The sequence below is a fragment of the Mustela lutreola genome, chromosome 10 (genome assembly GCF_030435805.1).
Source record: "Mustela lutreola isolate mMusLut2 chromosome 10, mMusLut2.pri, whole genome shotgun sequence".
Taxonomy (NCBI): domain Eukaryota; kingdom Metazoa; phylum Chordata; class Mammalia; order Carnivora; family Mustelidae; genus Mustela; species Mustela lutreola.
The window spans coordinates 99938306-99963584 of NC_081299.1; the positions used below are offsets into that span (position 1 = coordinate 99938306).

Sequence of the window (25279 nt, forward strand, 5' to 3'; positions counted from 1 at the left end):
TGTAATAGATAAAACAGCAGGGGCTTCTCATTGGAAAACACTTTCCAGGCTGCAAAAGGCTGCAGCAATCCACAAAGCTGCCAATATGGTTCAGAGTTTATTAATACACGCTTGGCACGCGTTGGTACCCACCCCTGCCCCAGCCCCCTGCGGGGAGGGAGGATGGCTTAGTTGTAAGTTTACAGACAAAACCCATAGGGGGGCGGAGGCCTCAGAGGCAGCCCTCTTTCCAGGGACCTTCTGGAGACCCCCTTTGTTGTTCTTGTTTTTGTTGTTTAAAAAATTAATGTATAATTGGTATCCGAAGAATGGTGCATACTTAATGTACACAATTTGTTGAGTTTGGACGTATGCCAACACCTGTGACCCCCCCCATCCCCGTGATCAAGGGAACAGACGTATCCAACACTTTCTACAGTATTCTTGTGTCCCTTTGTTTTCAGTCATAAGAACGCTTGACATGATGGCACAGCCATTCTAGAAAACAGCATGGAGTTTCCTCAAAACATTAAAAAAAAAACTACCATGCGATTCAGTAATCCCACTTGTGGGGATATATGTGAAGGAAATAAAATCACTGTCTCGAAGGGATATAGGCACTCCATGTCCATCCCAGCACTACTTACACTAGCCATACATGGAAAAAAAAAGTTCTTTCATTGATGAATGGTTGATATACACCATGGAATATTACTGAGCTATGAAAAAGAGCAAAATTGTGCCATTTGTAACAGGATGGATGAAACGTGAGGACGTGATGCTAAGAGAGCCCAACAAAGACAGATATAGCATAATCATACTTCAGTGTGGCGCTACAAGACTCCTGAAGCTGAGTCACAAAAAGCTGGGCAGGTGTGCCGGCTCCTCTTGGAACCCTGGCTCTCTGCTGGCCCACTCCTGGGACATTCCTTCTGAGAAGGAGCCCCCCACACCATGAGGAGCCCAGGCCCATGCAGAGGCCACGTGGGGCGCTGCGGTCCAGGGTCTCCCAGCCTTCTCTGGGCAGGCGTTGAGCCTACCAAAAAAGTCACCAGTATCACCGCGGTACATTGGATCTCACTGGTGGGGCTGCAGATATGGCAGGGCAGGACCGGGCAAGGAAGAGTCATGCTCACAGTTCTGCAAGCATGATAGGGTGGTGGTGGTTTTATCCCACTATGGTTGTGGTGGCTCGCTATGCACCCCAGGACCCACTCCGCACCCCACCGGCCTCACCTCCCCTTCCACAGTCAAATCTAGAGTAGACTGCAAAGAGGCTTCCTTTTCCCTTGCTTTCAACTCAGCAGAAAGAACCAGACTGCAAGGCAGGCAGCATTGAAAACCTGCCCCCCCCCACCGCCCCGCCCCCGCCGTGACTTCCCATCCCTCCGGCCTGCCTGCCCCTCCCTGTTCTCCCCACTTACTCCTCCCTGCCCCCCCCCCCCACACCAGGCATGGCTTCTGCCCACAGGCTCGAGAGGACTCCTCCCCCATAGTCCACCTCGACCGCCTCTTAGGTCCTTTCAGTCTTCACTCGCCGCCACCTATGTGGCTGTCCTCCCTCAAAGACCAAAGGCCCCAGTGGGCCTCCACTCCCCTTGCTTACCTCGTTTTCCTCCCGTTGTCCCAAATACTTCGCTATTACTTGTCCATGTTGTTGAGTTATCTGTGCCCCTATGAGGGTGAGCTCGATGAGTCCACGGGGCCCCCAGGGCCTGGGAGGGCCTGCTACAAGGACAGCAGCCTGTCAATAAATACTCACGGAAAAAACACACGAATACTATGAAACAAAGTGTCGGTTTTGCTGCTATCCTTAGAAACAAACAAATACATGCCTGTCACAGTCCTTGTTCTCAAGTGAGTAAGTGAAAGATAGGAAGAACCCACAGCCTTTAGAAAATAGTGAGTTTCATCCTTCTCGGCAGCCGCCCTGCCTGCCTCTCTCCCCTACCAAACTGAAGGGACCCAGTTCCACCAGAAGCTCCCTGGTGTCTGAGCTGCCCGCCCGCTGAGCCCTGTGCCTCCTTGTCTTTCACTGACCTCTTAAAAACCTTGTATCCTGCCGGTGTCTGAAGGTCCAGCTCGGGCACCGCCTCTCCCAGCTGGAGCGCCTTTGAGCTGGGAATTCCACCTGAACCAGTCTGGGGTTCTGCTCAAGGGTACCTGGCTTCCTGGGAGCCTGTCTCCTCCCTCCCCTAACAGAGGTCCCCGTGAGAAGGGGGCTGCATACGTCACCCCTCGCCCCTGGGCAGCCTCAGATATAGATGGGGTATGGGGAGTTGGAGGCCACGGTGGAGGGAAGGAGTGGGAGGGGAGGTCGGGAGAACACCATGCTCAGACTCAGACCGGCAAGAGTAGTGGCGGAGCTAAATGACACAACCCTGGTGACAGTATAAAGAACACAGGTCTTAGAGACTCTGGACTCCTCTCCCGGCTGAGTCTCCCCAGAAATTCATTTAGCTTCTCCAAGCTTTAGTTTGCTCAACTACAAAAATGCTTGTACTGCAAAGATATTTTGCAAAAACAACAGAATGTCATTTTTGAGGGTGGAAATGCGTATAACCTGAAAACACTATGCAAATACACACTGTTGGCAAAGGTGAGGTGTTCTAACCATCGGTAGAGAAATTAGCAAGGGTGCAGTTCAGCTTCTGGCCAGAGGGTGGCAGAAACAGGCAGAGACTTTGCTCCGAGGTCCTTAGAAACCGGGCAGCCCTAGAAGCTGCCGGAAGGGGATGGATTTCCTGGAGTGCCCTGAAGTGATGGTTCTCTTTTCTGCAGCTGACCCTGAAGCAATTAGCCTCTCTCCCGTTGTGGGATCCTGCCAAGGCTGAACTGGATCGCAGAAACCTGCCCTGACTGGTCTCCCCGCCCGTTTCTCATGGCCACTCCCACCAGTCTGGCACTGTCCCTACCCTTCCAGGGTGCAGTGTAGCTTTCTCACCGGTCACTTGATCTGGCCCTCACCACGACCTTTTGATCTAAGTCGAGCAGGCAGAGGGATGCTGCCTCCCTCACTGCACCGTTTGAGACGGGACCCAGGCTCGCACCCTGGAGACCACACAGGTGGCAAGTGGGAAAATTTCCAAAGCAAATCTTACCCGTGGGTCTTCCAGCTGGAATTCTGTTGCACCAACCCTTTCTTCACCTTCTCTGTTCAGTTGTTTCCACAACCAGCAATTATTGGGCTCTTGCTGTGTGTTAGAGTGCCCGCCTGGGCTTCCAGCCACGTAGGCCGCTCTGAGCCCCAACCTGACCTCCGGCCCCCCTCTGTGCTCCTGCACCCGGCTTCAGGACAGGCCTCAGTCTATCGTCTCTATTCCTCCTTGTGTCATTGTGTTCCCAGTGTGTTCCCTTGTGTCCTTGTGTCCCAGCCTGGCAGCCCAGAGGTGCTCTGCCTCACAGCTCCTTAGATCACAGACTCCCAGGCCTTCTAGCCAAACAACCCTGAGGAAGAATCGGGGACGGAAAGGTACAAAAGTCAAAAGCCAAAGAGGCAAGCAACCCAGGCCTAAGGACCCTCATCAAATTTCCTAGTTCCTGCTGGCCTAAAAATGCCCGACTTGCTTGCTGATGAGTGTTCAGAGGCCCCGAGAGCCTCAGGCTTTTCCGGGCTTATTTCTGAAGGTGAACCTTCTCGAGTTTGGCCCCTGGCTTCTTCACTTGAGTAGGCCCCTCTACGAGGAATGAGGTGGCAAACAAGAAAGCTGCCGGCTGTTGAGGGTCTCTCTGGGGCCAGGCACCGTCCTGGATGCCCAACATGTCACCTCACTTGACTTTCAAAACGAACTGGAGAAGGAAGCCTTTGTCCTCTCTTGCAAACGTGGAAACTGAGGTTCAGCGGCATGAGCTGCATGCTTGGATCCGTGTGTCTGGTAGGGGGTGGGCTGGGTCCGTGTGGCTGAGAGCTGCTTCTCTACAATCACGTGATTACACGGTTGGCCACCGGCCGTCGGTACCCTTGCTCTCAGAAGCCTTTACCCTCCGGGGGACTTCCAAGCTGGTGACGCTCATCTCAGGAACCCAGACTTCACACAGAGACAGTTTCCGTGGGCTGATTCTGTCCTCCCTGCTGTGTGGGCGGGAGACACAAAAAGATAAGAAAATTCAGTTTTCACCCCGGAGGAGGTAAGACTTAGGAGGAGGAGGAGGCTCTCAGAGAAGGGGGGTCCCCCAGCATGAATATGCTTGAGGGGCCACCTTTTCGAGAACGCCACACTCAGTGCCTGTACTGCTGATGCGGACACTGGTTCTGACGTGACTGTCCGGATACAACCCAGCTGACACGGACTGGTCCGGGCTGCCAACAGACTCGGGGTGTGGCCTTCCGGATCACTCCTGAAGACATGGCATCCTTGGGTTTTAGGAGCAAATACTACATGTGGCCTCCTCTCTCACGCTTCTCCCCTGAGCTTGCGGGAAGGTATGAAGATGGGCCTGTGGGAAGCACCAAAGGGAGGAGATGGAGGTCTTGAAGGAAGGCAGGACCAAACTTAGTGCTTTCTTAGTCAAGGGAGGCCAAGGTGACCTTGAGGTCTCAGTAGGCAGCAGACAGTGTCCCAGAGGCTGGGGATTTGGCTGTTGTACTGGACCTCCTGGACTCAAGCCCCTCCACTGAAATGTGGAGGCCAGATCCCTCCCTGAGTTTCCTTCTGCTCTAAAATCTGACAACTGATGATGTTTACCTGGGTGTGAACTGCCACAGAATCAGCACAGCCTGGATCTCACTAGTGTGTTCCCTTGACTTGGAGTGAGGGTGGTGGGGGTCAGGGCCGGAGGCATGTCCCCGGTCAGAGATAGGAGCTGGTCCTAAAGAAACCTTTGAGAATGTTTTGTTTTTTTTCCTCCTCCTGCTCCACTTCTTCCTGCCTTCCCTTTAGTCCATTTCCTCGGGAGCATCAGTTGGGTGAGAAAAAGGGTCCATGAATTCAGAACAGGATAAAGCCCAGATGTCAGCAAGGGTGGTGAAGGAGAAACTGGGATGAGTCACCGGCCAGGTTTTCCCAGAACCTCTCATTTAAAGACAGGGACTGCGCCCACCCACAGTGCTGGAACTTCCACTTGAGAATCAAAGTGTAAAGCAATTTCCATGGAAAAGCGGTACCTGTTCAAGTTAGAAATACTAGAAGAGCAGCAACAATCAAGTTCAACAGAAAATAGCTATGATCACCCCACAGAGGGACCAACCCCTGCTGGACAGCCTTCCAGAACACAAACCCAACATGCTCTTTGAGAAGCAGAAATGGGCTCATACTGTTTATTGTGACCCCCCCACCCATATTCAGTTTGTCCACATCATGATTTGTTTAACCAATTTCCTCCTCTGGCATGTTTAAATCACTTCCACTTTTGACTTGTAAAAAAATACTACAGTATATAGACTTATAGGCAAGTCTTGTAAGTCTTTCCTTATCTCCAGAAAATAAAATCATTGTTGTGGACTTGTTTGGTCAAAATATCAATATTTTTGATGCTTGTGATTCCCACTGGCAAATTTTGCACCAGAAATTCTACACCCGTCTGCATTTCTTCTGGCCATGCACAAGGGAGTCTGTTTCCACCATCATAACACTGTATATTTTAATTTTTTTAAATGAAAGATGAAAATCTATGTTAAAACATGCTTTTTTGATTTATTACTAAATTGATTACTTTTTCATGTCCTTATTATTCACTTGTATTTTTCTTCTTTTGTGAATTGTCCCTTTTAAAACTTTGACCCATTTTTAACATTAAGGTGTCCATCTTTTCTTTCTACATCTACACAAAAAAATTTAATTTTATTAATCTGTGTCATACATCTTGCAATTCATTTGCCCCTTTAGTCCTTTGTCTTTTAGTGTTTCTTATGTTTTTAAAAAATATTTTATTTATTTATTTGACAGAGATCACAAGTAGGCAGAGAGGCAGGCAGAGAGAGACAGAGGAACAGGCTCCCTGCTGAGCAGAGAGCCCAATGCAGGGCTCTCGATCCCAGGACCCCGAGATCATGACCTGAGCCCAAGGCAGAGGCTTAACCCACTGAGCCACCAGGCTCCCGTTATGGGTTTTTGTGTACGAAAGTTTCAAACTTTACGTAGATCCATCCACCCCTTCCTTTTTCATGGTTCTTGCCCTTGAAGCTATGCTCATTACCCAGAATTAATGAGATGGGAGAGAAAATTATTGTTTCAAAGAGAAGGACAGAAAGCCACTGTCCATTTGCTCCATGGCAGCATAGGAAAGATGATCAGAAAAGTGGGAAGAAGGAGCGGAGGGAATTGCCTTTAAAAGCTGAGGGAAGTTACGCAATGGTCACCACCACGTGGTCCATGCCAGACCTGTCTGAAGCTGGACAGCTAGCTAGTGGGTGGGCCCCTTGCAAGGCGGAAGCTCAATGCTAATGGTTTTTCAGACCCTGCATACACTTATTTTTTAAAATAATTTTGTAACTGTCCCTCAGAACAATGTATTACTTAAAATATAACCCATGAGAAATTCTACTAGTTACCAAGCATGTTTAGATACAGCCTCAAGAAAAACACAACCTGGCAACAGGCTTCTGGGGGAGAGCACGATATATACGGCCTTGAAGCCGAGCCGCTGGGGATGCCCGGCCCGCTCAGGGTGGACCGAAGCCTGCTTCATTTCCCTGTCATCTCCCCTCCCCTCTGAGAGCCCTGGTGGCTAATTAGATAAGTCCTTTGAATCTGCTTGTTCAACTATAAACTTTTACTGCTTGACCAGACATATTTTCTTGTTTATCTACAAGGCATATGATTAATGTGTAGCCTTTTTCCGCTCTTCTGATTACTGTCTGTCTCTAATAAAAACGGGACCGGGGAGTCGTTTGGGGCAGCAGTCTTTTCTACTGTCGTCCCCTGCTCCCTTTCTCTTGCAGCTGACTTGTTTGTGCCTCATTCTTCTCTCGTGCGCCCCGTCAGGAAGCGGCAAGTGGCGCCCGAACAGGGACCAGAAATGAAACAGGAGAAGAAGCCCCGGTGTGAGTTTTTGCATGGCCATGCCTTTTTCCCAATGGCAAGTTGTGGGTACGTACTGCAGGGTCTGGGTAATCTAGAGAGCACAGACGATTACCGCCCTTACATATGCTTACTGAGACAGCTCCTAAAGGCGAGAGGAGCAAAAGTCAGCGAGAGCCAACTTGTGGAGCTTTTAAAAGTAATTAAAGAACATTGCTCCTGGTTCCCTATGTTAGGGACTTTAGATTTACAGACATGGGAAAAAGTAGGTCAAAACTTAAAACTTTTGCATGCTAAAGAAAAACCAATTCTGGGTGCCTGGGTGGCTCAGTGGGTTAAGCCTCTGCCTTCGGCTCAGGTCATGATCTCAGGGTCCTGGGATCGAGCCCCGCATTGGGCTCTCTGCTCAGTGGGGAGCCTGCTTCCCTGTCTCTCTCTCTCTGTCTGCCTCTCTGCCTACTTGTGATCTCTGTCTGTCAAATAAATAAATAAAATCTTGAAAAGAAGAAGAAGAAGAAGGAGGAGGAGGAGGAGGAGGAGGAGGAGGAGAAAGAAAAACCAATTCTAATTACTATACGGTCTACTTGGACCCTCATTTGCTCCATTTTGGAGCCTTTACAAACCCCTTATTTAGAGAGCAATAATGAATGTTCAAGAGAAACTAAAAAAGAGGAACCTGAACATGCCATCTAGGAGGAAAAAGAAATTACTAAGGCCATCATAAAGGAATATATAAAGGAGGAATCTCCTCCTCCTCCTCCTCCAATAACAGAACAAGAGGTGCAAATGGCACTGCTGCCATCGGCTCCGCCGTCCTATGAGAATGCACTGTTCAGTGTAAAAAATAAAAAATCCAGGAAAAACGCTACGCGCCTGTTCAGCAGGAAGAAGTTACAAAAGATGAGACCTTCCATCTTCAACAACCTTATAAAAATTTAAGGGTCAAAAATTATTTTAAAAAAAAGTTGCTATGGTCTTATTTCAAAAATCATATCTACTACCAATCTCTCAGCACAAAAATCAAAATTAATGGCAGTTATTACATTGTTTCAATATGTTTCTTCTGCATTTAATCTGTTATCTGATTCTTTATAAACAGTGTATGTTTTACAGCATATTGAAACTACTACTGTTTCTACGTCTGATGTAATATGATGGCACTCATCACGGTAGCTGTAAGTCTTCTTGGATGTTATGCACAGATAGATAACTTTACTTATTGGGCTTATATACCCAATCCTCCCCTGCTCTATCCAGCAGAGTGGGGAAAAAAAATATAGTAACAATTTATTTAAATGCCTCGAAATGGGTACCTGGAATTTTGGATCCTAGATTGCCACTTTTGCCTCTAGAGGAGGGCACAAACATTAATCTTACCTTAGGATATCAAAACAGACCAATATGTATTGTCAGTCATTCCAGTTGTCTTATCTCTGATGATCCAAGACAGTTGGTGGACTTTCCTACTAATAATTATCTGACGAAAGTTCAGTTACATTTACTCTCCACTAAAGGATTCCTAGCCAATGAATATTGGGGTACTAGCTATAGCACAGCAGCACCCCCTATTCCCGAATGCAAACTGACACAAATGTGGTCTAATAAGAAAATTCGCCCTTTCTGGGAAGATTGTCAAGCTTCTCACCCCAGTATCATTATTAATGATTCCTATGGGATTGTATGGGACTGGTCCCCTAAGAGGATAGCAGTCACCAATTGCACTGGGAGACCCTGCTCCTCTCATCAAAATTTTAAATGGCAGGTTTTTGGTAATCTCATTTTACCACAAACCTTAACCTCAGGAGATGAGCCTCTGATCTGGCATGGGCAAGGACTTCCGGCGCCATCCCCTTTTGTTAATTATCATAAAAGACAAAAAATTTATAAAAAGTCACCAGTGCTTTAAATCACATAAGAGTTTGGAATAGCTCTTACATTTATCAGTCTAATAACTATACATTCTCCCTTTTCCTGTTAAAAAAAAGAATGGATAAGAGCATGTGTTAGAGATCCCTATGTTTTTGTTATTGGAAAAATGACTTTTGATCATAACAATAGAAAAATAAACTGTCCCAGATGTAAAATATTCACCTGTGTCAATAAAAATGTTTATACAGACAATTCTATCATTCTCATAGCTAGAAGAAGAATAGGCCTCTGGTTACCGGTGAAATACCACCATGTTTGGGAAAGCTCTCCAGATAAATATACATGTACTTTTAACAGTTTTAAAGGACTGGGTCCATAGAACAAAAAGATTCCTTGGGTTGCTTATAACAGCTATTTTAGGAATGATAGCCATTACTGCTTCAGCTACCACTGCAAAAATAGCCTTGCATCAAACTATGCAAACCACACAATTTGTACAAAAGTGGCACGAAAATGCAAGCAAAGCTTAGAATCAACAAATGATCATAGATCAAAAATTAAATAAAAGTATCTCTGATTTAGAAGCAGCCACGATATATATAGGAGATGATCTTCAAAATATGAAGCTTAGGCTTCACATTTTATGTGACTGAAATGTTTCTTCCTTCTGTGTTACTCCCCATGCCTATGATAAATCAGAAATATCATGGAGCAAAATTCGCTGTCATATCACCAATCATTATGGGGATAAACTAACTTTAGATATTAAACAACTTCAAAATACTATTCCAGGCATTACTCACTCATTACAATCAGTTCCAGAAATAAGTTTTGCACAAAAAATTAACAATATTCTGTCTAATTTAAACCCTTTTACTTACACAAACTGGTCTTGGCGTTATAGGTAAAATGATTATTCTTTTTATTGCTATAATCTTTTTATACTTAGTCCTCAGATGCATGCAAAAATCCCTCCAATGACTGATGAATCAAAAAGTTACAAAATCAACTTTCCTACTTCTGCATCAACAAAAAGGGGGAAATGTAACTGTCCCTCAGAACAATGTATTACTTAAAATATAACCCATGAGAAATTCTACTAGTTACCAAGCATGTTTAGATACAGCCTCAAGAAAAACACAACCTGGCAACAGGCTTCTGGGGGAGAGCACGATATATACGGCCTTGAAGCCGAGCCGCTGGGGATGCCCGGCCCGCTCAGGGTGGACCGAAGCCTGCTTCATTTCCCTGTCATCTCCCCTCCCCTCCGAGAGCCCTGGTGGCTAATTAGATAAGTCCTTTGAATCTGCTTGTTCAACTATAAACTTTATACTGCTTGACCAGACATATTTTGCCTTACTTCTGGTTTATCTACAAGGCATATGATTAATGGTAGCCTTCTTCCACTCTTCTGATTACTTTCTATATCTAATAAAAACGGGACCGGGGAGTCGTTTGGGGCAGCAGTCTTTTCTACTGTTGTCCCCTGCTCCCTTTCTCTTGCAGCTGACTTGTTTGTGCCTCATTCTTCTCCCGTGTACTGTCAGGAAGTGGCATATTTAATTTATTTGTTTGACAGACAGAGAGAGTACAAGCAACCAGAGCGGCAGGCAGAGGGAGAGGGGGAGGCAGGGTCCCTACTGAGCAAGGAGCCTGATGTGGGACTGGATCCCAGGACCCTGGGATCATGACCTGAACTGAAGGCAGACACCTAACTGATTGAGCCACCCAGGCGCCCCAACCCTGCATACACTTTGAAAACACATGCATGTCTGGAGTATCCTTTATTTTAAAATAAATAAATAAATAAATAAATAACTTTTCATTACAAAAATAACGTGTTGGTTACCAGGATTTCTGAGTTCACAGAAGATGGTAAAATAAAAGTACAAATTTTGAATCAGCCTCCTTGACATCTAGATTTTGAGAGAGGAGCACTGCTAAAAGTTCAGCATGAATCCTTCCAGACTTTTTTCCATGTATACACTAATTATATAAGGTGATGTGATACAGTATAATTGTCACTTTTTGCTCTTCTTTATTTGAACCATTATACCATATTTCATAATGTGAATCTACCATCATTTTAGTTGTTTGCAATTTTCTGTTTCAAAAAAATGCTATGACAGGGGCGCCTGGGTGGCTCAGTGGGTTGAGCCGCTGCCTTCGGCTCAGGTCATGATCTCAGGGTCCTGGGATCGAGTCCCACATCGGGCTCTCTGCTCAGCAGGGAGCCTGCTTCCTCCTCTCTCTCTCTGCCTGCCTCTCTGCCTACCTGTGATCTCTCTCTGTCAAATAAATAAATAAAATCTTAAAAAAAAAAAAAAATGCTATGACAGACATCCTTGAGCAGAATTTTTGCACATTTATTTAAATAACTGTGTAGGATAGTTTCTCAAATTAAAATTACTGTGTAATATATATATATATATATTTTTTTTTAAAGTTTGCATAAATTGCCAAATTCCATCCCCCATGAGGTATGGCTTTATAGTCCCTTCAATATTGTATGAAGGCACATGTTTCTTTCTATAATCTGGTCAATAATGTGAATTATTATCTTTTCTAATTTTGCCAATCTGGTCGTGCTAATGGTATTTCACGGCTATATTAGATGTCCTCTCATAAGTTTATTGACATTTCTTCTATTAAACATTTCTTCTACAAACTGTTTATTTGTATCTTTGCCCACTTAAAAAACTGAGTTTTCTTCTTACTAATAGGTATAATTTATGTTCTTGGTTATTAATAATTTTTCATATATATTGTAAATATTTTCCACCATGTCTTTTCCCTTTGTCCATTTCTTTGCCTATAAATAAATGCCCCATTTTTATGTGATCAATTGTGTCCAGCGCAAAACTGGACATTTACTTTGGAAATCTGTCATTGGGTGTCCCTTTTTGCCGTGGCTGGCTCTGTCAGTGCATTTTTTTTTTTTTCCTGAGCGCATCCAATACCTCACTTTTTTTCTCTCCCTGAATCACAGATTTCTTCCCTTTTCCCCTCTGAGTCCTCTGTCACTTCCCCTTTTCTCTTTATCTCTTCCTTTCCTTAACCATCTGTAGTATTAACCATCGTAAATGCTCTGAATGATTCGTTCTGGTAGTTGGATAGTATTCCCCAGCTCTATTTTTGTTTGCTTGGGAACAGGTTCTCATTTACCTAACTGAATTTCAGTGGAGTTGTAACATGTGTGCTGAATGTAAGATCTGGGGATTTCAAGCATTTACATTTCAAGCATTTACATAAGAGTCCATTTATGTGTCCTTTTAATCACAAAGAATTTTAGGACATAAAAAACAACTGTTTTAGAACGGAAAAAACAATGTAAGAAACGCCTTGTTGGAGGCAGCATAGGGGAATGGATAGAAGCAGTCTGCATGGTTAAATTTGGCTCCTTGCTAACTGAAGGGGGATCCTGAGTGATTTACTTAGCCTCTAGGTTCCTTTTCTCTTTGGTGGGGTAACAAAACCCACCCAACTGTTGTGAGGATTAAAATGAGATAAGAAGACACCCACGCATGATAAACACACCTGCTTTGGTAAAGGAGCCCATCAGCAGGTTGGTTTGCTGAGTGTGTGTGTGTGAGTGTGTGTGTGTGTCTGTGTGTTTTATGCTAACTGTAAAAGAAGTAAAAAAGAGGCACGTGGTTCAGCTCTCAGAGGGTGGATTCCTCTGGTCTCACTTCAGTTCCTTTTGCAGGAAGAGCTTAGAGTCATAACAAGGAAACTAACCCTAAAGATGAGCCTCGCCTCTCAAGTCTTCACCAGCTCCCTTCTGATTTTCAGCGTTTCTACCAAAGGTAAGTTGGTGTGGGTCTCCAATGGAGTGAGCATGCTAAAGTGAGCCTGAGAGTCAGAGGTCGTGGCCCCACTTTCTCTGGCTGTGCATCTCAAGATCTCAGGAACTGTCTTGCTTTTTTATAGGTGCAGCCCATGAACACAAGGTTGTCTGGGGTACCCTGGGTCTTGACTTCGAACTGAACATTTCTAATTTTCAAATGAATGACAGTATAGATGATATACGATGGGAAAACAGAAAATCCAAAATTGCACAACTCAAAGACGGCAAGCTTAAAGAGGCATCTGAAAAATATAAAATATCAACAAACGGAGATCTGAGAATTAAACAGCTAAAGACAGAGGACCATGATACCTACAAGGTGACTATATATGATAAAATTGGAAAGAATATCTTGACCGAAACATTTCAATTGATAATTCAAGGTAAGTCTTTGTTCCCCAAATTCCTCCATCCCAGTCTGGGTGCCCTTTAGCAAGTTGGGGAATAGCATTTATGGAGTGGGTCCAGCCTGATCTTGGCCTTGGGGGCATCCCTAAAAGAGATCTAATGCATCTCTCCCACCTCAGTGAAGGCTCCGTCCTGTGGAAGAGATGGAGTCTCCATGTGGGGAAATATACAGCTGATAGAACCACAATTCTCTTCGCCTAAAACGCTCTCCTCACGCTAGGGGATGTGATCTGCGTGTAGAACCTCCTTTAAGGTGGCATCAATCAGGAGGAGAGGAACAGGTGGGCAGAAGGGAAAAGTGGTCATTTCGGGAGGATGAGGAAGGAGCAAGCTGGGTGTGGGGCAGACTAACTGGAGAGCAGGAGGTCTTCCATCCACAGAGACGTTTCAAACCAGGGTGCCCTGGAAGAATCATTATATGGCAGGAAGGGGCTGGAAGTTATGAATTTAAAGATGAACAGCCCTTGGTTCAGATCTGCTCACCATCAGGGTGATCAAGAGAGGAAGATGGCTTTTGCTCTAGCTGTAGAAAACACACCAGGTGTGGCCATATGTATGGCATGCCCTGGGAGAGCTGGCCTGTGTCCTGAAGACAAGCCAGGGAGCTGCTGCAGCGGCCGTCCAAAGGAGGTGGGGGGTGGGGGTGGGGGCGCTGCTTGGGGATGCCAAACTCAGGTAGTCTGTTTGAGTCAACAGAGACTAGGAAAAGTTACTGGGGCCAAGGGCCCAGCCTAGACCAATTAAATCAGAATTTGCCGGCATGGGTCCTGGGCATCAGTAAGTGCTCAAGCTCCCCAGATGACCCTAATGGGCAGCCAGAACCTGAGGGCCCCCGGAGTCGATAAGGGGTGTCTGCAACATGAGAAAGTAAGATTATACCTAGGACACTGGGCGGAGAAAAGATGGGCAAGATGGTTTGGGTGCAGGAGGCTAGGAAGAGAAAGTGAAATGGAAATTACATTGAAATTCAAAGTCTAGGAACACTTGGCCGGGGGTGAGAAGAAGTGAGAAGGGGAAGAAGCATCTGGAGACTGGAACGCCCGCATGAGCACAAACCAGAGATTCAGTGGGCAAAAAACAGTATTTCTATGCTTCACACAGGAAATGAGCTAGAACCAGGGCTGTGTCCCCCTCCAGGATCACCCTCCAGCCCTGCTCTCAGCACATGGGCCTGGCAGCAGCCTCCGCTCCAGCGATCCCCGATGTGCCCGTTCCAGGGGCAAATGACAATTCTCGGTACCGTCCCCCGCAACCTTGAATGGAGAGCACATTCCAGAAATGGGGCGGGACGGAGAATGTAGCGGGAAGAGAGCTGCTTCCAGGCTTTGGGAACCCAGATCTCATGACTCCTGTCCATATGGGCTCCAGTGCTCCCTTCTGGAACATGAGCCTCACATGTCTTGTCTAGTAAGGCAGTGATAAGGGCTTACCAGCTTGGTGTCAAGTGCTTTGCTCCACAATCTTACTTAAGGTTCCTGACAATCCCGAGAGCTAGTTGTTATTATCCTCTTATTATCTACAGGGACACAGAAGTGATTTCTCCCAAGTCTCACAGCTTGACAGGAGCAGAGTCAGGGTACAAATCCAGGGCTTGTCTTAACAAGGGTAGTGACATTTTTTTTTTTTCCCCTCTAACAGCTTTAGTGAGCTAGAATTCACATACCAGAAGTTCGCCCACTTAAAGTATACAATTCAACGGCTTCTGGTATATTCACAGAGTTGTGCAACTGGCACACAATTGACTAGAACATTTTCACCACCCCCAGAATAAACCCCACATTCCTTGGCCTAAAGACAGAGATCTTTCTGTGACACAACAGCCGCCTGCTGAGTGTGTGTCTGTGTGTGCCAGTGTCACACAGCATCTTAATTCAGTGTGTGGTCTGGTCCCCATGACTTGCCACATGTCTGCTCTGAGTCTGCTCTTTGTAATAATTACTCCATGGGATATTCGATGAGACAGCTAAGCAAAGATCCCAGCACCTCGGACCCAATACCCATTGTGCAGTGCCAATGCCCTCCCCCACCCCTGCTTCTTCATGCTTTTCGTAGCTTTGGTCTCTGTACCTGTATCTCCTTAATGAGGGCACTGCTGCCACTGGCTGAAGAGGCACTGGAAACCCTCTTAAAAGCATGTGTTAGGGGAAGAATGAATAAATCCTAACAACCTAGAACTAAGGAGTTCTCATCGATGTGATGTGCCCTCCCTTGATCCAGCCATGCCCCTTCCGGGAACCCACCTTACAGAGAGAGCTTGTCCAAAGACATGGCTTCAAGAGCCTGCTCATCGCCGTGTGGCTTATATGAGTGAAATGCTGGAAAGGATTGCAAAGTCCCCAGTGGTTACAGACTTATTCATTAAATTAAGAATACATCATTTAAAAAGATGGTAGAGGTGAATATTTATTGATGCTCATAAAGGAAAGAATTTCATAATAGATCATCTGTAAGGAGGAAGTACGCAGACTACAAAATCATGATCCAGTTTTAGTTTTTAAAACATTACTTATGTGGGTATTATATATAGAAATCACCTTGTAAGGATATACATAAAAATATTAAGAATTATTGGCTCTGGTAGTAGAATTGCATGTGATTTTTTAAAAAAGATTCTTTTATTTGAGAGAGAGAGAACACATGAGTAGAGGGAGGGGCAGGGGGAGGGGCAGAGGGAGAAGCAGACTGATAAGCAGGGAGCCCCACGTGGGGCTTGATCCCAGAACCCTGAGATCATGACCTGAGCCAAAGGCAGACGCTTAACCGACTGAGCCACCCAGGCACCCTTGCATGTGATTTTTAATCTTCAAACATTTTGTTGCATCTGATCAATCTTTACAATGATTGGATGTCACCGTTATAAATAGAAAAAAGATTCATTCCATTTTGAAGAGGCAAGTAAACACCTTGATTTGACCCCTAGACTCTATACTGACTGCCTTGTAGACTCTCCATCTTCTTCGTTTTGGATCACACAGAATCTTGGGATGGGAAGAAAAATGAATTTCTACATGCAGATATACTAGGGCAGAAATGAAATCTGAAACCCATTTCTCTGTGCGCTGAGTGGAAAGTTCATGGAGAAGACATGTTGTCTGGAAGGCAGGGAGGAAGAGAGGCATTGAAAAAGAAGCCATCTGGCTGCATAATGAATGGAGAGCAATTGAAAGGTGGCCAGCCCGGGGAAAGTAAGGGTTATATGGAGGACAGAAGAGAACAAAAAGGAGGTCACACTAGCTAAGAAGTGGTGGAGTTAGGATTTGGGTGGGCCCCATCTGAAGCCAAGGGCTTTGTCTTTCATGCCACAGCCTTGGCATATTATGGTGTCAGAAAAAGAGACACAGGGAGTTTAGGATTATGAACATAACAGTGGCCACCGATAATGTCACTACCTAACGATTTGCCCAGGGTTCTGTCACATGTTGTCCCTGTTAGGACAGGTGCAGCATGTCTTCCTTATTATCTGTCTCTTAGAGATAAGGTCCTAAGGTCCACTGAGGCACAGTAGAGGGCGGAGCCGCTTTGGGTGGGGAAAGAGGTTGGTGCCCACTCATCCCAGCCCAGCCCTCTGCTCCCAAGACCTGATGGATGAGTGGGGGTGGGGTTCGTTTGGGACCAAGATCCCAGACCCCACATGGAAGGATGCCTCCAGGCTAGGGTTCCTATGCTGCTTTGAAGCACTGCCCATGCCTCGGGCTTGTGGGAATCAGGGCATGTTAACCACGGTACCCATGCTCCTGAACTTGGACTTGGAGGAGAGGGCTTCTCCCTGATCTGTCCTTTATTAGTGGATGCTCTTAGTCCACCATTTAACCCCCGGTCTTGGGTATGGCCTCTGTAAATGGCAAGAAAACATCAACCTCTTCTGCTTGTTAGGATTAAACGATATCATGTAAGTGAAAACATTTTAAGGTATAAAATAGCACATAAACACTTGTGATATATATATATATATATATATATATATATATATGTATGTGTGTGTGTGTATATATATATATATATTTTTTACTCATGTACTGTAGCTATGAACTTCACAAAAAAAAAATGTGTGCTGAATGTGCTATATCAAAAAAAGAAAATAAAAAGGATTTTTAAAAATAGCTACTGGTCTTGGAAACTGTTCCCTGGTCCCAAACTAACTCTGTTTCCCCACCTCTGTTAATAAGTAGGTCTACTAAAATCGGAAAATTAGCTAATATGAATTGGATCTTTTTTTTTCCCCCCAGAGGCGGTTTCAGAACCTGTGATGTTCTGGACTTGTACCAATAGGAGCCTGACCTGTGAGATAAGAAGTGGCACTGGCCCCGAATTAATCCTGCATCTAGATAATAGACTAGTAGTTAATGCTATGGCCAAAACTGTTTCTCGAAAGATTGCCACGAACTGGTGGATGACCAAACAGAGTATGTTATTCAACTGCACAGCCAAGAACAACGTCAGTGAGCAAACCAGAACGATGACCATCAATTGTTCAGGTGCGTGGCAAGCACTGGTCAGAAATCCTGAGCTCAGTTCGCAAACACTGTCTACCAGGTCCAGGGCAGAGACTCACTCTAGTGCCTGGGTCTCCAGGCTGGGAGGCAGCCCGGGTTCAGGGTGAGAGCTAAGAACACACTTCCTTCTAGAAACCTCTAAGGGAAGCCTTGGAGGAGACAGAAGGTGGTCTTCTATGGTTAACCATCGTGGGCTCCACGGAGCATCATGTCACCTTGGAGAATTACAAAGATCCTCTTCTGGGAGAAAGAATTGCCTAGTTGAAGAGCTAGAAGGAGCTGTAGAGGTTATCTCATGCAAACCCCCATTTCCCAGAGAGGTCAACTGATTTGCCCAAGGTCCCTCAGGTAGTCAATGACCAGGATTGTAACTCCCAGGGTAACGATGGGAAAGGGAGCAAAAAAGATTGCTTTCCAGAGGGGTGATGGGCAGGACCTCCTATCAGGAGCCAGAGTAGAAATCCAGAAGTGAGGGGCATGGAGAGAGAATGAGCTCAAGGCCAGGGAGGATGGTAGACACGGTGAGGCGATGTTCCTCTTGCCATAGAGCTGACAGCCCCATGTCATAGGAAATCCTGAAACCCAGCAGTGTAAGCTCATCCCCCAGAGTCCTGCTTGACATGAGTCCCGGAAGTGAAGTGTGAGAGGCAGCCTGCCGTAGGGGGAGCTCTGGGAACAAGAGGCCTGGACTTCTAGTTCACGTCTGTCCAAATTCAGTGGGATTACTATGTCTGAGTTCCTTCTCCTCTCTGGGTTTCAGCCTCCTGGTCCACAAAGAGAATGAACCCCGTGATCCCTCAGTTTCCTCGTCTGCCACTCTGTCTGCTTAACCCTTCTGAAGGGAGACTGAACACAGAAATGTAGTTCCTCAGCCAGAGGCCCTGAGATTCTACAGGGACGATGGCTTCTGAATTACCTCAGGAAACAGCCCTGGAGCTGGTATGGAATCAGACGTGAGGCTTTCTTATATAGGCCTTGAAGGAGTTATCTGCCCCTGCACAACAAATTATCTTTGTTGGTGGCTTAAAACACCAGAGACTCTCCTGCAGTTTCTGTGAGTCATGAGTCTGGGAGAGTCTTCCCCGGGCAGTTGTGGCCCTTACATGTGGCTGCAGCCAGGAGGCCAGTCGGGACCAAAGTCAGGTGGGCTGGGTCCAAGCTGTGCGCAGGGAAGACCCACATCAGGGCTTGCTCTCAGGGACTGTCGGGCCGCCTCACAATATGGCTACTAGCTGTCCTCAGGGCAGGTTAAGAGAGAGCCTGAGAGAGTGCAAATGCCAAAGTCTATTCGTAACTTAGTCTCAGGGGTACTATCCCATTACTTCTGCCATATTTTGTTCTTTAGGAGCAACTCAGTAAGCCCAGCCCATGTGCATAGGAGTGGGTTGTATAAAGATGGGAATACCGGGGGCCTGGAGGCTTTGGGGGGACATCTTAGAGGCTGCCCATTGCACGCTTAGAGGGGCATCACTTCACCCCCCATGTCAGCCCACCAGCCATGACTCCATAACCCCCCATCATGAAGGCGCAGTGAGCAAAGCTGCCCTTCCTTGACTTCACGGCCTCTTTTCTCCCTTCCGGGAAGGACATACTTTTACTAAAAGTTATTCATTGTTTATCTGAAATTCAAATGTAACTGCATTTCCTGTGGTTTATTTGGCAACCCATTTCTTCATGTTTATTCTAACCAGATCCCACCAGTATAGAAATCTCTGTGCATCAGGGATGGGGGGGGGGGTGGGGGAGAGGCACGTGCTTTTGAAGACCCTCAAAGGGATCACCTTCATGGTCCAAGTAGGGGAGAGGCAAGGAAAAGATTACCCATTTGACTCAGCAAAAGCGAGCATACCCTTGACACCAAGGCACTGAGGGAGGAGCAGGAGTGGATACAGAAAGACCACCTTATGTGGACTCATGGGGGCATGACCTCCATGAGGGCATGCAGGAAGTCATAGGCTTGGATTTAGAGTTGGTGAGGATGTGGTTTTGAATGATGGAGCCCCAGCTTCCTCTGAGACCAGCTGGAACGTTCCCTGCCGAGAGCACCCCAGGGGCCGTGAAGGGCCCTGCTGGACAGACCTGTGAATAGACAGTGTGAGGCGTGCCTCTACTTCCATGAGTGCCCCCAGAACAGAGGTGTGGGGCCCCCCGGTGCGAGGACTCAGAGTTGCTGAGCGGAGGCTGCATGGCCCAGCATGGCCCAGCCCGTGCTCTCTGACCTATTCCCACCAGGTCAGACCCTGGGAAGGTCAGCCGGAGAGAGACTCCTGCAGCCCCTGGCTCCAGCCTGCGGAGCCTTCAAGGACCCCAGTGCTTTCTTGGTCCCATGGAATGTTCCAGTGGAAGCACCTCTGTCCACAGAGCAGGGGAGATTGTGTGACTGCCAGGCCGAGAGTGGGGCAGAGAGGAAATAAGGTGAGGAACGAAAGTGAGAATTTAACAGACTGTTGCTGTTGGAAAATCTGTTGGGTTTGGTTTTGGGGCCTCTGGCTTACTCCCAGAGCTCATTTCGGGATTTGCGTGTATCGGGGCCTTCCGAGGGATGTTTGGCTAGAAGAGGGTTTCCTTCTTATGCTGGCTGAGCTCCACTTTGTCGACTAGATGCACGAGTCCCCTGACACCGGGCCCCAGCTGCGGCCTCTCTAACTGCGCTTGACTCACCAAGGCAGACGGCCCAGTCCCTCTCCTGGGGACACAGATCCCAGAAACACTGGTGCACAGAGCTCTACTAAGAGCCAGAACTCGCCTCTGTGTGTTGTTTTACAGTTTACAAAGCACTTTCACATCCATTATCTGATTGACCTCCAACAGCCACCCTGTGATGCGAGTTTCCTGATCTCCTTTGTATGCCGAATGGACCAGGCTCAGAGACATGGAGTAGCTTACCAAAGTTCACACAGCTCCTGCCTAGATGAGGCAATGGCTTCAAACCCATTTCTTTGTACACTGAGTGGTTACCCTCATTGAGGTGTGGCAACTGAAGGTCTGCAAAGTGTCCTTTGATTGTCCTTCAACTCCTTCTTAGAGCGAAACTTCTGTGACATGCTCCTTGAGAGGGGGGCAGAAGGTGATGGGCAATGCCCAGCACACAAAGAATTTGGCATTTCCAGCGCAGAGCAGCAGCCCCCCACCCCAGGAGCCATCTGGGGGGCTTATCCCAGACTCTGTGCCTTTTCAGAGATCAACACAACCGACAGCTTTCTTGAGTTTGGCTTTTCTGAGGTGGAAAAGCGCCAGGAGGCTCTTTTATCTCCTTCACGTGGGAGGTGGAAGTCCTTGGCCAGAGCCATGAAACAGCCCCTTGGCCCAGGGCCCCTCACCTCTGTCCATTTCTGTCCCTCTTGCAGCGAAGGTTCTGGACATCTATCTCATCATTGGCATCTGTGGAGGAGGTCTCATCTTTTTCGTCTTTGTGATACTACTCATTTTCTACATCAACAAGAGGAGAAAACAGAATGATAGGAGACATGGTAAGGTCCCCCGCTTCTGTCCCATAGCAGGCCCTGAGCAAAATCCCCGTGGAAACAACTCAAGGGGATGACACTGCAAGTCTAGAAGGAAAATGATGGAGATGGGGAGTTTCAGAATGTCAAGGGTTATCACCGGCGGTTACAGGTTTTTCCATTCTCTGGTTAGCTTGATCTTTGAAAAACAAATTCTCCATGGTGACAGTGGGAGAACGTTGAGAAGCCAGATCCTGCTTGGCCCCTTGGAATCCACCACCAAGCCTGGCTCGGTTGAAGCCCTGCGTGGACATATTTTGAATGACCCACACATCTCTACGTGGGTAGAATGACTGGCTTCAAAACATAAGCAAACATCTCTTCCTCCCTTTAGGTGGGGGTGGAGGGGGGCAAGGTGTGTTCAGAACCACGCTCCTAGGAACACAGGAAAAATTTCTGGGGCCCACAGGACACATGTGATCTAAAGCCAGGGAGTTTTACCCCCCTTTTCAATTCGGTGCTCAGAGGGGATGTGCTGGCGCTGGGACTATTTCTTCCTCAAATCAGGCCTATCCAACAACCCAGCAAGAATGAAAATGTCATGCTCATAAGTAGGGAGCTGGCTCCTGGAGCACAGGCCACCCAAGACAGTGAGTTCAGAGAATGGCACAGGAGCTGTCCCTGCAGACTCTGGGGGTGCCAGGACCCCATGCTGCAGGTGGGCCCCGCAGGGTACATCCAGCCACAGCAAGACAGGCAGCCAGGCAAGCAGTCCCCTCGGATTCTGTGCAATCTGACATTCCCAGCAGGACTGGGTCCTCTCGGTCTGGGTCTCTCCCTAGAGAAGGCCCAGGACGCCCACGGCAGTGGCCTGCAGCACCACCCAAACAAGGGCCTGGGCTGAACTTGCCCAGGCAGGGGTGGTCTTACGCCCTCTTTGGACTTGGCTTCCTTACTTCAGACTTCTCACCTTGGGTCCCCTTCGGGTCACTGCCCCCAGCGTGGTGCCATGTTTCCATGGCCATCTTTCCAGTACTCTCTGTCCAAATGGAACAGAATTCCTTGTTAGTCCTGTGGGCACCCAGGGCTCCCTTGCCTCTGTGCCCTGTTCAGGCTATTTTCTGTCCAAGTCCCCTTGCAAAAGCCCTTCCTCCATTGCCTGAGGGTCAATGATCACATAGTCCTCCAAGCCCACGACAAGGCAATTCCAGCTTTCAACACGATAATTAGCTCACGTTGACAAAGTGATCACTTGGGCCAGGGACTAACCTCTGCAATACAATGCTTTGCATTCATTATTGTATCCAACTTCCCAAGTCATCTTCTGAGATAGATAATACTCATACAGATGACAAAATTTAAGCTCGTTGTGGTTAAATGATTTCCCCCAGGTCCTATGGCCAGTGGGCTGAGTCAGGACTAGGGTGAGACAAACTAGGAGTTCCATGCCATCGAAGGAGACATTCACCCTCAGCCCCCACTCTGCCCTTGCTCACTCCTGGAAGTGAGTGCCTTCCATTATGTGCCCTGGCTCCCTTACTCGCTTCACCATAGCCTGGGCCCTGGGTGCAGAACCAGGAGGTGAGATGAGGGAGGACACTAGCCCTGGATTAATTCCCGGGAGCAGACATTTGGGCAGTGGCCGTGACCAGGGTGGGCACGCTGGGCCCTTCCCTGGTCCTGCTCTGCCAGGCAGGCTGCTGAGAGCCACATCTCACCTGTCTGTGCAATGCAGCCTGGGGGCTTGGCCGCTTGGCTGTCCTCGACTCCTCCCTCCAAAGCTCATGGGACTCTGTCTGCACCTCTCTGGTGACTCTGGGCTCTTACCAGAGACTGACATTGTGGTTTGCAGTCCTGCTTCCAGTCCCTTGATTTTAGGCTTCCTGAGGGCAAGTATCTTGTCCGGTCACTGTCTTGTATCCGAGCCATTGCTGCTACTTAGCAATGGCTCCTAAATCTAGAAGGTGGGCAATAAATGTGTGAAGGACTAATGTACAGAACAGGGGGTGAACAGACTCCCAAGCAAATGGGCAGCCCGAGCTCCCTCGCAATGAGGGAGGCTTCTCCAAAACCACATGGCGGGGAACTGGACTTGGTCGGGGTCAGAGTCCTCTCCACAGCTTCCCGGGCCGCCCTCAGCTTCCTTGGGGCATCAGAGATGGCGTAGACGATGTGTTTTTCTCTTTCTGTGCCCTTTACCTTTTGTGCTTAGAGCACTCTGGCCCTCCTGGGTCACAGCCACATCGTTGGACTCTGAGTCTTCGTGTGGAAACTGCCTAAGGCCTGGATTTCCAGCCCTCAGAGGAGGCTGTGCCCCTGACATCCTCACCAGAAATTACAGGACCATGTTCTGAGGGGACCAGGGCTCCTAAGCTGAATATGCCCATGTCAACGCGAGGGACACTTCACGGGCCCCAGGAGAACATTCTCTTCCTAACTCCCTCGGGAGCCCTGCAAGGATGGCTTTGGACAGAGGAACTGGGACACCATCCTTGGAGCCCAGCGGAGGCTGGAGGGCCAGAGGGACCCTTCAGTCCTAGAGAAGCTGAGCCTCCTCATGCATTCCCTGTGTAGTTTTTTTTTTTTTTTTTTTTTTTAAGATTTTGTTTATTTGACAGAGATCACAAGTAGGCAGAGAGGCAGGCAGAGAGAGAGGAGGAAGCAGGCTCCCCGCTGAGCAGAGAGCCTGATGTGGGGCTTGATCCCAGGACCCTGATATCATGACCTGAGTCGAAGGCAGGGCTTTAACCCACTGAGCCACCCAGACACCCCTGCCTAACCACCCCCACCCCCGCCGTGTTATTTTAAAACATCAAAGTAACAACCGCATTATTGGGAGTTATGGGCCCATCTCCGTGGACTGCTGTCACATATCATGGAAAATCCCAGAGGGGTGATAGGCCAAGAAATTCTTGTCCTCCCAAGCCCAAGAGGATGGAGCTTGCTTATGAATTTCTGAGAAACTAGCAAGTTTCTGAGGGCTAAAGGGCCCGTTGCCTATATTCCAACCCCTCACCAGAATGAGGGCTGTCTTAGAGCAAGAACTGCATGAAAGGCAGAGCTCACAGGAAAACCCACCTGAAAGCAGGTGGCCACTAACGTCCCCTCTGATTCTGGAGCTCCTATCCCAAGAGCTCTAACCCCAAGGTGCTCTAAGGGCATGGTCTCCAGAGGCAGGGCTCTGAGATCTGAGTGCCCTCTCCATGCCCGGGACAGCCAGGCACAAAGGCCTCTAGCTGCCTCTTTGCCTCTGGTTTCCTGAGTTCCCGAAAGCCTGAGGCTCTCACTTTACCCTGCTGGTAGGCGCTTCTGTCTCCCCCGCAGGACCTGGAAATTGTATAGGGTTAGAGTGGCTTCTGCTTCCTCACTGCTTCCCCCCACACAGTTAGCATGACATCTCGTAGGTAGGTGCTACACTCAATAAATCGTGACCTTGACCCTGTCTCACCAAGAGAACTCTCAGAGGTTTTATTATTGCAGATGAAGAGCTGGAGGTAAGAACATGCAAAGTAACCTCCAAGGAAAGACGCCAGAAGCCCCGCCAGGTTTCAGGAGCAGCTCCTCAAAACCCAGCTGTGTGCCAGCCTCCTCCACCACCTAGTCATCGGCCCCAGGCCCCTTGTCCTCGGCCCCCACCTCCGAGCCACCGTGTCCACCACCACCCGCAGAAGAAGGCTCCTCCTGCGTCGGCCACACAAGTTCACCAGCAGAAAGGTCCTCCCCTCCCCAGGCCTCGAGTTCAACCAAAACCTCCCCACGGGGCCACTGAAAACTCATAATTCTGTCACCTGGCATGGTGCTCCCTTCCTCAAATTCAAAGAGATAGGAACTGTTCTTTCCCATGAAGGCACGGTGGAGTTTCCCCGCCACGCAGGATCTGCACCTGCGCTTGCATCAAGTGCATTCTGCGGTTTAGGATTATCGCCCGCTGGGCTTGTGGGCCAAGGCTGTGCCTGCATCTCCCAGCTCCTCCACGTGCACAGACACCTGGAGCCTCTGGCCTCCTCCCAGATCCTCATCATGCCAGGAAGGGCTAGCAATTCAAGGGCTAGCATCGTGATGACGGGCCACCGAGCACAGAGTTCTAGACCTCTCCTCGCCTCCCCTTTGGCTCATGCACAGACAAGAGATGTCTCACCGCCCCTGTGGCTCGCTGCAAGTGGCCAACCTGCCCGAGAGAGACTGCTGGGTTTCTACTGTGCCTAGTGAACACTTGTCCACCATCTTAAAGGGAGAAGTGAAATAAAAGCTTTGATTTGACCCAGTGTCTGCTCATTGTAG

General features: G+C 47.9%; 1 protein-coding gene across 1 annotated transcript; it reads left to right on the forward strand.

The window, feature by feature from the left end:
• Nucleotides 1–6893: 6893 nt before the first annotated feature.
• CD2 (CD2 molecule) lies at nucleotides 6894–25258 on the forward strand. Its single transcript, XM_059136740.1, has 6 exons — nucleotides 6894–7007; nucleotides 12514–12613; nucleotides 12738–13037; nucleotides 17289–17537; nucleotides 20903–21025; nucleotides 24479–25258. The coding sequence occupies exons 2-6, from the start codon at nucleotides 12553–12555 to the stop codon at nucleotides 24775–24777; spliced, it is 1032 nt and encodes a 343-aa protein (XP_058992723.1). The 5' UTR covers nucleotides 6894–7007; nucleotides 12514–12552; the 3' UTR covers nucleotides 24778–25258.
• The last annotated feature ends 21 nt before the right edge of the window (nucleotides 25259–25279 follow it).

Excerpts from the sequence above, each read along its gene's own strand:
- CD2 (XM_059136740.1), top strand. The coding sequence starts at position 12,553 with ATGAGCCTCGCCTCTCAAGTCTTCACCAGCTCCCTTCTGATTTTCAGC. Across the intron at positions 12,614-12,737 it reads TTTCAGCGTTTCTACCAAAG|GTGCAGCCCATGAACACAAG; the intron begins GTAAGTTGGTGT and ends GCTTTTTTATAG. Across the intron at positions 17,538-20,902 it reads GATGACCATCAATTGTTCAG|CGAAGGTTCTGGACATCTAT; the intron begins GTGCGTGGCAAG and ends TCCCTCTTGCAG.